General features: G+C 43.6%; 1 protein-coding gene across 1 annotated transcript; it reads right to left on the bottom strand.

Annotated features, from left to right (window-relative positions):
• Positions 1–147: 147 nt before the first annotated feature.
• Positions 148–2,621, bottom strand: Hsd17b10 (hydroxysteroid 17-beta dehydrogenase 10). The gene is made up of 6 exons (XM_026407419.1): positions 2,532–2,621; positions 2,043–2,207; positions 1,091–1,255; positions 836–964; positions 647–755; positions 148–444 (listed from the first exon to the last, which is right to left on the bottom strand). The coding sequence occupies exons 1-6, from the start codon at positions 2,556–2,558 to the stop codon at positions 254–256; spliced, it is 786 nt and encodes a 261-aa protein (XP_026263204.1). The 5' UTR covers positions 2,559–2,621; the 3' UTR covers positions 148–253.
• Between the last annotated feature and the right edge of the window lie 9,724 nt (positions 2,622–12,345).

The raw sequence follows: 12,345 nt of genomic DNA, 5'->3' as shown, positions 1-12,345 counted from the left end.
AGGCCATGTATTGTTGTAACAGGATATACAAAAATGTGAGGTACTGCCTTTCCTACCCTACCTTGGGACTCTATATATCCAACCCTGTCAAAGCCTTTACCTTTCTTCCCCATGCCAGTTCCCCCAGCACAAAGCACTGCCCACAAAGTAAGAAAATAGTTTATTAGGCACAGAGGATGACTGGTACACAAAGTTAGTAGTACCCCAGGAGGAGGTGGGGCGCAGGAGCCTTTGTTTTCCCAGACTTCTCCCTTCAAGGCTGCATGCGGATGGCCCCATCCAGCCGGATGACCTCTCCATTGAGGAATGGGTTCTCTATTATGGTCTGCACCAGATGAGCATACTCAGCAGGGTCACCCAGTCGGCTGGGGAAGGGCACTTGGCTGGCCAGGAAGTTGCGTACCTTCTCTGGAAGGCTGGTCAGCAGTGGGGTGCCAAATAGGCCTAGACAAGATAGTCAGAGTCAGAGACCCACCCTTGTTTTCATATTTACTCAGTTCTTCTTCACCTTAGGCCTACTTCTTGTGCCTCTCTAGGGACTAGAGATGGAAGGCTACTGTTACTTAGATAGTGGATACCTGCCCCTCACAAGTGCCCATGGATCCCATCCAATCCCAGGTATGGCAGGAAAAGAGAATATGTCTACCTGGAGCAATGGTCATCACCCGGATGCCTATTGGAGCCAGATCCCGAGCAATGGGCAATGTCATGCCCACTATGCCCCCTTTGGACGCAGAATATGCAGCTTGTCCCACCTGGAAAAAGAGTAGAGGTCAAGGGTGGAGAGAGCCCAACAAGTCAAGAGGAGGCACAAACTTTGCCCCTGATCACACACCTGGCCCTCAAAGGCAGCCACACTGGCAGTGCTGATAATAACCCCACGTTGGCCTCCCTGGTCTGGTTCATTCTGGCTCATCTCACCAGCAACCAGACGGATCACATTGAAGGTACCCATAAGATTCACCTGGAAAATGAGCAGAGACATGGTATAGGACCTCAGGCAGAGGCAACCATTTGATCACTAACAACTTTGGGGATAACCACTCCCAGAGAGTTCATTCCCACTCCTGGAGAACCTCCAAGGTCTTACATTGATAACTCGCTGGAAGTCCTCCAAGGTATGGGCCTGGTTCTTCTTTAAGTTGTATGTCTTAATGGCCACTGCAATACCCGCACAATTCACAGCCACATCCACCCGGCCAAACTTCTCCTTTGCTAGAGTCAGGGCCAATTGTACATCCTTCTCAGAGGTCACCTTCAAAGGGAGAAACATAGAAAAGGTATTCATTTGCCAGCACATCATCTCACTACTAAACCTGGGGGAGGAGGCCCAGTCCTTGGGTGGGAACAGAATTGTGTGAGCAAAAGACAGATGAAGAGGGACTGGGATTGTGGCTCAGTGGTAGAATGCTTGCCTAGCATGTGTGAGGCACTGGGTTCAATTCTCAGCACTGCATATAAATAAATTAGAAAAATAAAGGTCCATTGACAACTAAAAATTATTTTTAAAAAAGACAGATGAAGAGAAAGGGTTGTAGTAAAACGTGAGGAGAGTGGAGTGAAGGTGTATATGTCAGGTACTATAAAGCAGTGTTGCAAAATACCTTTCAAACTTATACCATCTTTTGATAAATTCACATATCCCTGGTGATTCTCGATTGCTATGGAGCAAAGAATTAATACAACCCTGTTTTGAAAACTTTTGATAGGAACATAAATGAGCTTTTTTTTGTATCCCCACCTACTAAGAAGATTTCATGAAAATAGTTTTTCAACTTTGTAAATGTAAAACCATTAAGGTACAATATGCATTTTCAAATTATGCAATCCTCCCTTGAAGCAATTCTGATAAGTCCAATTTCTGAGGCTGTGGTGCAGTTTTGGGTTCCTTACTGTGGGTAGTGGTATAGTGCTTGAAGGCTTAGGCCAAAAGGGACAAGTTGTTATCCCACAGATAACAACTTTATGGGAGGGACCCCCACGTGTTCCCAGGTAGGTGGTAGGGGTCTCAAGGACACCCTGGGAAAGTTGAAACCACTCACATCAGTTGGGGCGAACACGCAGCTCTTTCCTAACTTCTTGGCCTGGGCCTCACCACCTGAGTTGGGCAGGTCCAGAAGCACAGCAGTAGCCCCTTGATTCACCAGTCGCTCCGCGGTAGCCAGACCAAGACCCGAGGCTCCTCCAGTTATTACCGCGACTAAGCCCTGAAAAGGGACACCATCAGCAACTACCCTCTCCAGCCTTTCACACGCGGGTTCTACAGGCTTCTGAGGGGAAGTGGGTGGGGGCGGGAGGTGGCCCAGGTGTACTTCCTCTCCTCACTGATGAGATCGTGAGGGAGGGCAGGGGGGCGAGGGGTTTCATTCCCCAAATAGTTCTGTGACCCCCACATATTACATATGCAGCAGACTTTCCCTTTACTCAGCCCAACCGCCACCGCAATACCCCGCCCACATAAGCATGGCCCTTTCTTCCTAGTTCCTGGCCATGCCGTCTCAGCCTGCAAAGCGAGGCAAAGAGTGGTCTACCTTCACGGTCCGACACGCCGCAGCCATCTTGCGTCCGCTTCACCACTGGAGGCTTGTCCCTTTAGCACAGGCGCTCGCTGATTGGCTGAGGTGGAGGTGGTGCCTGCGGGGTGGAACGACCGCCGCGGAGGACGTAGGGGCGTACCCTTCTTCTCCAGATAGAGTCCTAGTGTGATGTTTGTGGAGACTTATCTCCCCAGGAAATAGAACCCCAAAGCAGCAGCTCATTCCTTTTGTCCTGCTCTCTAGCTGGCCATTTGGCAGGTGGCCAGCTCCCTGGGGGAGATGAAGGGTGGAGATTGAAAGGGAGATTGAAACTGTTCACTTATAAAGAAATTTGAGATCCCCAGGCACTGGGGATACTCGAATAATAAAAGGTTTATGCCTTCTAAGAGGGCACAATCCAGTTGGAGAAAGATAATTATTAAGTACAGTTGGAGAGGTGGGCGCAGTGGTGCAAGCAGGCAATTCCAGCAGCTCCAGAGGCTGAGGCAGGAGGATCATGAGTTCAAAGCCAGCCTCAGCATTTTAACGAGGTCCTAAGCAACTCAGCAGGACCCTGCCTCTAAATAAAATATAAAAAACGGCTCCAGATGTGGTTCAGTGGTTAAGTGCCCCTGGGTTCAATCCGCAGTACAGTTGGAGGAAGACAATTACAGTGCAGACAACAGAAGGGACAAAGAATTTATTTTTTTGTGGTGCTGGGGATCAAACAATGCACTCCACCACTGAGCTACATTCCTAGCCCAAGAACTGGATTCCAGAACACAGACCCAAGAATGGAGATTCTGAAATGAAGAGGTACCAAAGAGAAAAATATGTTGAGGCAGAAATAGAGATGCCAGACAAGATCACAGAGATATGAATGTGGAGAGCCACTAAGAGATAGAAATGCTAGGAGGCAGACATTCATTTTGATACAGATGCTGTTGAGAAGCACAAACACAGAGAAGTCCAAAAGCCCAGATCAAACATTGTCAATTTCACCTTAACCTGAAACCGTTATGTAAGACCCAGTTTTTTTTTTTTTTTTTTTTTTTTTTTGGTACTGGAGATTGAACCCAGAGGCACTTTACCACTAAGCCATATCCCCATCCCACCCCTTTTTAAAAATTTGAGTCAGGTTTTCACTAAGTTACTTAGGGCCTCACTAAGTTGCTGAGGATGGCTTTGCAATCCTTCTGCCTCAGCCTCCAAAGTCACTGGGATTACAGGCCTATGCCCAATTAGAATCTTGAGCCCAGTCTTCTTTCTATACTTTCCCCAATTCAAGGTCTTCAGGCAATAAATCTAAACCTACGTTTTCTTTTCTTTTCTTTTCTTTTTTAGTTATAGTTGGTACAATATCTTTATTTATTTATTTATTTTTATGTGGTGCTGAGGATTGAACCCAGTACTTCACACATGCAAGGCAAGCGCTCTACCACTGAGCTACAGTCCTAGCCCCGAAACCTGCATTTTCATCTTCAGAATTCCTTTATGTTTTCTCTATCTCAAGTATCTTTTCATCTGCTTTGCCACCCAGGAAGAGTTCTCTCTGGGCCTCCTAGTTGCTGATGACTACCAGACTCATGTTCACCACATCATATTCATCAAAGTTATAGCACCATACTCACAATGTTTCTGTCTACATTAAGGGCTCCCATCAATTGATAGCACTCTTTGCTGACCCAATATGCTTCAATAACAGGGGCCCACTTTTTGTTCATATTTGAATTAGCTGTTTCCTCTGCTTAAAATGCTCTCCTCCTGATCTTTGAATTCCTCCTGCCTTTTAAAAAAATTAGTTGTAGATGGATGCAATATCTTTATTTTACTTATTTTTTATGTGGTACTGAGGATTGAACCCAGTTCCTCACATGTGCTAGGCAAACACTCTACTACTGAGCTATAATTGTAGTCCACATTCCTGCCTTTTTTTGACATTCAGAATTAAATTTAAATATCACTTCCAGAGGGGCACTCCCTGACCACACAAGGTGTAAATAGTCACTGTCCCATTGCTTATTTAAATTCTTTATATAAAACTTATAGATCATTCATAATCCTTTTTCTAACCCTGGGGCTAGATATATTTTGGAATTCAGATTTTTTTTTTCAATTGTAGAAAGGAAGACATACAGTTTATATTACAAAACTCTTTATACTGCATATACTCTATATTATATAACTACTGAAAAAGGTCTGGGGCATGTTAATTAAACATTAAAATATCTAAAATGAAAGTTATGAAAATTCACATTGTGTGAATAAAGTCTACAAATAGCCTCACTCTACTTCAGGTCAGGTTTTGTCCCCTAATGAGTTTGGACTCCCACGTGTGAAAAAATAACCATATGGTTTTCAGAACTTTGATACTGAGGATTGAACATGTGGAATTGTGCCTGAAGGCTTGTGAACCTGTACTCTTGTCTAACTTGGCCTTATTTTCGTAGTTCTTCCCCTGCTAAAAGCGGAACATGTTAAATGAATGAAAGAGTGAGGCTTAGGAGAATTTGTAGGCGTAGTTTTAAGATCTCTTCATCTGCTCAATCCCAGGGATCTTTACTTCCTCTCCACTTTAACCACCTACCTGTTCAGGTCACATTATTGCCTTGTCATCCCATGTACCTCCTTGACACCTACACACCACCTTCTCTCACTCTGACCATTTTCTCTGAGCCTCAGATCTCTCTTCCACCACTTATTTTATCTCCTCAAACCCTGTTGTTTTGTGGGCCTTTCCATTTTCTTTCATATTGGCCAGTCTCTTTCTACTTTTCTTTTGGTCAGTGTAGACCTGCTCCATTCCTCCTCTCCCTTTACCCATTCTCACCAGCACCTTTGACCCATTTGTCTCTTGGCATTATGCCAATTGAACTCTGACTTTTCAGCATTGACTTGGGAACTGGAACATCTGGGTTTGAATCTCAGCTTCATCATTTACCTACTGAATGGCCTTGAACAAGTTAGTTAACTGCTATACCTCATTTTCCTCTTTAAAATGAGTATAATCAAAGTAGTTACCATGTAGGGTGATTGGAGATTAAGTGAGTTGACAACTTTGTAAGAAAAAAGGAGGATTTAGAACAGCCCTGGTCTGGTAGCAAGAGCTATGTAAGTGCCAGCTCCTGTTATTCTTCAGAATGTGCTTTTCTTATGCTGTGGACACCACTGGCAGTCTGGTGAAGTCTAAGGAACCCCTTCCCAGAATAATGCATGTATTTCATAAGACAAATAGAATTGTGAAAGAAACCAATTATATTAAAACACAAGTACTAAAACAACAAGAAGCACATCTGTAATGTTAGTAGTGTATGTATGCATTTATTAACACATTAAATAATAAGCTCTATCACCAGGTCTAATGGCTACTATGACTTTGAAAATGGTGATATTATTTTGAGAACTATGCAACAATTGTAGTGTGCTATGAAAATCTGATTTCTGTTGGTGACAAAGTCACAGGAACTGTTGATATTACTGTAGTTTATCAGCACTGCCTAGAAGGACATGCTTAATTTATTTTTTTATGAGAGAGAGAAAGAGAGAGAGAGAGAAATAGAGAGAGAGAGAGAGAATATCTTTTTTGTAGATGGACACAACACAATACCTTTATTTTTATGTGGTGCTGAGAATCAAACCCGGGTCCCACCCATGCTAGGCCAGCGCTCTACCGCTGAGCCACAATCCTAGCCCCAAGGATATGCTTAATTTCTGTTAATAATAGTGAAAATAAAGATGCAACAACCCCCCATCCAAATTTATAGGCTCCTTGAATTCTGTCCATTGACCCCCCAGAGGCCTGTGGGCCCTGGCTTAAGAAGTGTATTTAGAGAAAATGGAAGCCATTAGGATAATGCTTCCTTTCTTGTCACTTCCAAAATTACCCTTACCCACACCATCTATTCCTGGGATCTCAGAGAAGAGAGGTCTTGTTTGGGGCTCATTCTTTCTACCGTATCCCAGCACTTCCCATTCTCTTGGAGACTTGTGCCATTGAGTATCCTCCCTCTTTACTGTATGCATCTCTGCCTCAAGTTGATCAGAAAATAGGAAACAGAACTGAGTGCAGTGGTGCATGCCTGTAATTCCAGCAACTTGGGAGGCTGAGGCAGGAGGATCACAAGTTTAAGGCCAGCCTCAGCAACTTAGTGAGATTGTCTCAAAATAAAAATGAAGGTTATCTCCTCAGTAAAGCACCCCTAGGTGTAATCCCCAATACAAGAAGAAGAAGAAGAAGAAAGGAAATAGAACAATCCAACTTTTATACACATTGGATTCTTATCAGTTTGGATACTCTTCTCATGGGAACCTGAGGGCCAGAGTTGAGCCAAGGGGCATGGCAAGGACACCAGAACCAGCAACATCCAGCATTATGTCATAACCCCCAGTTAATATTAACCCTGCCTCTTTGCTTTAACTCCTTCAGTGGACTCTCCTAGCCTCATTTTTAAGGCTCATTATAATCTGATGGCTGCTGAATAACTTCAGTCTGTATAACACTGTACTTTCCAATAATAATACATGACTTAATACCCCCACAATGATGTTACCAGATCAGACACAGGATGTTCAATAACTAAATTTGAATTTCAGGTAAATTATTAATACCCTTTTTAGTGTGAGTATTTTGTTCAATATTTGGAACATACATGTGCTTAAAAATATTTGTTATTTATCTGAAATTCAAATTCATGAGCACTTTGTATTTTTTGCTAAATCTAGCAACTCTACCCCACAAATAATTCCCAGGATGGTGAGGTATCCTTTCTCTCAGGTGCCCACAGCCTCCGTGTGCCTACCTCTAAACCAACACTTGCCTTCCTGAGAGTTTGGGGATATATTCCCATTTGTGTATCCTTGCTGAGCAATACAGGGCTTGGCATAGAATAGTTGTCAATACAAATGCATACAAGTGACATTATAATAAACCTGTATCTTCTGGTGGATATAAGCCCTTCAATCAGTACACAGTGTCAGTTCCACTTATATTCACCTTCACTCCACAGCCTTGGAAGAATTGCCTGGTGGTTTACACATCACCCAGTCAGGGATCTCGAAAGCTGGGACTAATCTACAAAATCAGTTAATGAAGTCATACAGGATTAGCTGGATTTTTTGTTTTATTATGTTTTGATTCTTGGAGTTGGGGAGGAGGGGGAGGGAGACAGCCATATCTTAAAGATATGGAAGTCAAGGAAAACAAATGAAGGAGATCAATAGAAGAAATGGGGGAGGAAGTAAAGGAGATATGGAGAGCCTGAAGGAAAGCAAGCAAGTAGGGAAAAAGTTGAGGAAGAGGAAGTCAGCTGGCACCAGATCTGGGAGGGACTGGCTGCTGGCAGCAGGGGGCAGCAGCCAACTGGAGGGAGACCCGCAATGCGTGCAGGAGCCATTCTCCCTTCCTGAACTCCTCACTACCCCTCCTGCTAACCAGGGTGATGCAGAGGGCTAGCACCTGCTCGTGATCAGAAGCAGACACCTGGGACTTGGCCCTCTCTGGCCCTCCTAGCTTTCTCAAACAGCTCCCACGCCTCCCACGGCTCCCATGGTTAACCAAATCTGGATGATAGGGAGAGTGTTATAATCTCTTGTGCCCACAGGGGCCGAGTTAGGAAAGACTCAGAACAAAAGACTGTGGGGGAGAAGAGTCAGTCAGCTGTGGGGAGCCTGAGGAGTAGGGGGTGCCCATTCTGGGTACTTCAAAGGCAGTTTCCATAATGGGTCTTGACCATGCATCCACTAAAAGGACGTCTGTGAAATCTGAGTCACATCATCATCTAACAGCCTCAATTCTCTCTACCATGAAGTGGGGATATTCTAGCAGATCATGTCTGCAAGGCATCTGGACCATCAAAGGTGATCAGTAGTAACAGTTGTGCTTTGTTCTGTGCTGACCTACACCACTTGCATAGTGCAAGACTGTCTTAAAGGCAGGCATGCAGGGTGCAGTGGGGAGACCTTCATCCTTCATCACAAAGAGCCCAAAATGACTCAGGCCCTTAAAAGGCCATGAAAGGTTCAGGCAGGAGGCAACTTTTTCTTTCATTTTTGCCACTTCCAGGTGAGGAAAACAATATACAAGCTCTGGATGACAATATTCATTCAGGCTGGACCTGAAATAAGCAAAGTCATCTTAGGTATACCATGTTTGTCATTCACTCATACATTTTGTTTTTGAAACAGGGTCTCTCACCATGTTGCTCAGGGAGTCCTCGAACTTCTGGGTTCAATCAATCTTCCTGCCTCAGCCTCTTAAGTAGCTGGGACCACAGGCACACACCACTGTGCCTAGCCATTCATAAATTTAAATTTTTTTTTAAGTTGTAGGTGGACACAATACCTTTATTTTGTTTACTTATTTTTATGTGGTGTTGAGGATCAAACCTAGTGCCTCACACATGCTAGGCAAGCACTCTACCACTGAGCCACAACCCCAGCCTATTCTTATATTTTCAAAGGGACTGCTAGCTAAACAGAAGGATTCACATTAAGACTCCAGTAATAACTCAGCCTTAAAGAAGAATGAAATTATGGCATTTGAAGGTAAATGGATAGAACTAGAGAATATCATGTTAAGTGAAATAAGCCAATCCCCCAAACCAAAAGCCAAATATTTTCTTTGATAAGTGGGTGCTGATCCATAATGGGGAGAGGGGATAGAGGAGAATTAAGAAACTTTGGTTTGTGTAGAGGGGAGTGAGGGGAGGGGTGGGGCAGTGGGGATGGGAAGGACGGTAGAATGAGACAGATATTATTACCCCATATACCTGTATGATTACACTTCTAGAGTGACTCTGCACCATGTACAGCCAGAGGAAGAAGTTGTGTTCCATTTGTGTACAATATGTCAAAATGTATTCTACTGTAAAATAAATAAGTAAATAAAGATTTCTAAAAATCAATGATAAAAAAAGGCTCCAGTATGAGGCTGTCCTATAGACCTGACTGAGTGTGAGAAGATCAGACCCAGAGACAGGAAGGAGGGTGGCAGCAGGTACAGAGACCCACAGATCAGGCTTCTTGCTGCCACCCACTGGCTCCAGCTTGTCGGAGCATGAGGAGCATTTCTACCTCCACCAGCCTTCACCTTTCCCCCATCAGTTCTTCACAGTTTGAGGTGTTGCCTATGCATGCAATAGGAATGTCTTTAGTGAATCCTGCTGTGGAGGTAAGGGCAGTGATATGTCCCAAAATGGGGGGCTGTTAGGGGATATAGACAAAACAGTGTGTGACAGTGGCAGGTCACAAAAGGTGATAGAGGACAAATGCAGCCGACTGGGGCAGTTTAGTCTGGCATGGGACAGGAGTTGGATGGCAGTGGTGGTTGACTCTTTCACCCAGACTGCATTTTAGGACTCCCCGGGAAGATTAAAAACCAGAGGACAGAGGAGAGTGGGTGTATTAGAGTTAGATGAAACTCTTCCAGCCTGTCCTCACATTTCCATGCTCTAGAAGAGACTCAGTCTAATGTCTTCTCATCCCCAAATCATCCATCACCCCTGCCTTTGCCATGAAAGGCTAAATTTGGACAGTAATCATGCCTTCTGGTCCCTCAGTCCTCCTGGTAGATCCAGGGGCCCATCCTCACATTTTGAAGGCTCTGAGTCAAAAAGGGTGGATGGGGTTGAGGGAACTGCTGTGGATATACCTCTGGGCTAGAACAGCTGCTTCCTTATCTGCCACTGAGACCAAAGAAGACCCTGAGAAAGTCCTCATATGTGACTAACAGAATGACTTCAGACTACCAATAAGGAAGTGAAAACAGATTGGATCAATCACCCTACCTTCAGACCCCTGTAAGGAAAGGGAAGGGAGCTACTTGAGGTTCTGATGCAGATGTGAACTCATAGAGGCTTGGCACTATAAAACCTAATGCTTCTATTGACAAGGGAGAAGAGATGTATCCTAAGAAGGTCAGAGGATTTTCCAGAAGGGAAAGGGAATTAGACTCAAGACCACAGGGGTCTTTAGCATAGGTGTTGGAAAAGAATTTCAGCACAAGCCAGACAAAGGTATAAATATATTTTTTTAAGAAGTGCATACACATTCAAGGGAGAATGTGGGCTATCTTGAGAGCTAGCAGCCCATTTTTTTGCGTTGGAGGTTCAATAATTATGAAGGGCTATAATTAGGGGCTGGACTGGAGGTGCAGCAGGGTAGAGCCACATAATTTCTCACCAGTTTTCCTTGCACTTATTTCCCTCATTTTACAAGGGCGCAGGGCCAAGGGCATGTTCGTCAAAATTTACAATTGTGTTTTCTGCATCTTAGTCATTCATGGGCATATATTTTAAGATTCATGTATCTTTCTTTACCCTAAAACTGTATCTCATCCTCCACCTGCTACTTTGATCCTGTAATCTTTTTTTTTTTTTTTTTGTACCAGGGATTGAACCCAGGGGTGCTAACTACTGGGCAACTCCCCAGCCTTTTTTTATATTTTATTTAGAGACAGAGTCTCACTAAGTTGCTAAGGCTGGCTTTGAACTCAGGATTCGCCTGCCTCAGCCTCCTGAGCTGCTGGATTTACAAGCATGCACCATCATGCCCAACTGATCCCATAATCTTAAGGGTTAGTGAGGTGAAGATCCATCTTCTATAGTGGCTTCTGGTGGGCAAGGGGTGATGTCCCTGCCTGGTCAGGGGTCAAAAGTCTCATCCTGACTGTTCTAAAGGAGATGGTCACTGGTCTCAGTTGCAGGCATGGGTTGGAATTCTTTTGTTGTCATCCTCTTAGTGAGGAGTTGTTGTAATCTGGAAGACACAAACTTTATTAGATTAAAAGGCAAGAACTGATCAATAAGAGCAGAAGTATAGTTATCAGAATTCCTAATAGTGGTAAGACCTAATACAATTAAGCAACTAAGTGTTACTAGTTTTATTTGCCTGTATACATCTCAGGATCTGGATTATTTTTTAAAAGCATGTCTTTCAGATCAGACAAATTAATTCAGGGAAAACCTATAATTTCCTCAGTCTCTTCTGATAGTTATTATCAGACACTCAAGCATTAGACCCGTTTCTCTTTAACCTTTACTTAACTTTTGGTAGGGCTGATACAAATGCACACCAAGTTATTTTAAAAAGACAAAAGTCTTTTTTCTTTAAATGTATGACTTTTCTTTGACCTGCCAGGTATTTAAGATCAAGTTAGCAAAAAATTGACCTTGTTCCTATCTACTTTTAAAATCAGCTGAGATTTTTCAGTGGTCCCTCTTGGGAACTTGTGAGAAGCCTTGTGACCCTGTTACCCTTCCTCTTCCAGTTGTGCCATCTGCTAGGATGGATCACAGTCTTGCTGACCACATGTGGCTTCCCTTGGAAGCATCAGGGACATTTCCCTCTCCAATGGCCCTGCTCTTTGCAGAATGTGTACTAGTTGGTTTTCAGGTCTCTAGGATCCTCACAATACCCCTGACAGGGAGATTGTGTGAGTCACCAGAGTTGCAGGACCCTTAGAGAGGTTCTGTCATTCCCTGGGTCCTGTCTGACCTTAGAGATCAAGGGCCAAAACATTGGCTGTTTTTTCCTTAGCCCTTTTACTTTCTTGGCTTTGGTCTCCAAGTTTGGATTTTTAAACATTCAGCAGGCCAGTTCCACCAGTTTTGAAATGGGAGTAATGTGTTTTAGCTTCAAAGTCTATGACCCTTCCATTTAATTGGGGTCAGTATTAATAGTAGAAGTCAGCATTATATCTTTTCTCTCCTGTAAGTGATGATTTATTTTCTTAAATTATCTCAGGTTGCTCTGTTAGAAGTAGTACTTCTGCAAAATACTAATAATAGGCAATGGTTATAGGGCTTACAAGGAAAACACAAAATGAAATTAA

Source organism: Urocitellus parryii, chromosome X (genome assembly GCF_045843805.1).
Source record: "Urocitellus parryii isolate mUroPar1 chromosome X, mUroPar1.hap1, whole genome shotgun sequence".
In the NCBI taxonomy this organism is placed as follows: Eukaryota; Metazoa; Chordata; class Mammalia; order Rodentia; family Sciuridae; genus Urocitellus; species Urocitellus parryii.
This window is presented reverse-complemented; position numbering and strand designations above follow the sequence as displayed.

Bases quoted from the DNA above. Each gene is read 5' to 3' on its own strand.
- Hsd17b10 (XM_026407419.1), bottom strand. From the start codon at position 2,558: ATGGCTGCGGCGTGTCGGACCGTGAAG. The intron at 1,256-2,042 runs GTGAGTGGTTTC...CTCCCTTTGAAG, and splicing joins GCGTGTTCGCCCCAACTGAT to GTGACCTCTGAGAAGGATGT. The intron at 756-835 runs GTGTGTGATCAG...CTCTTTTTCCAG, and splicing joins TGGCTGCCTTTGAGGGCCAG to GTGGGACAAGCTGCATATTC.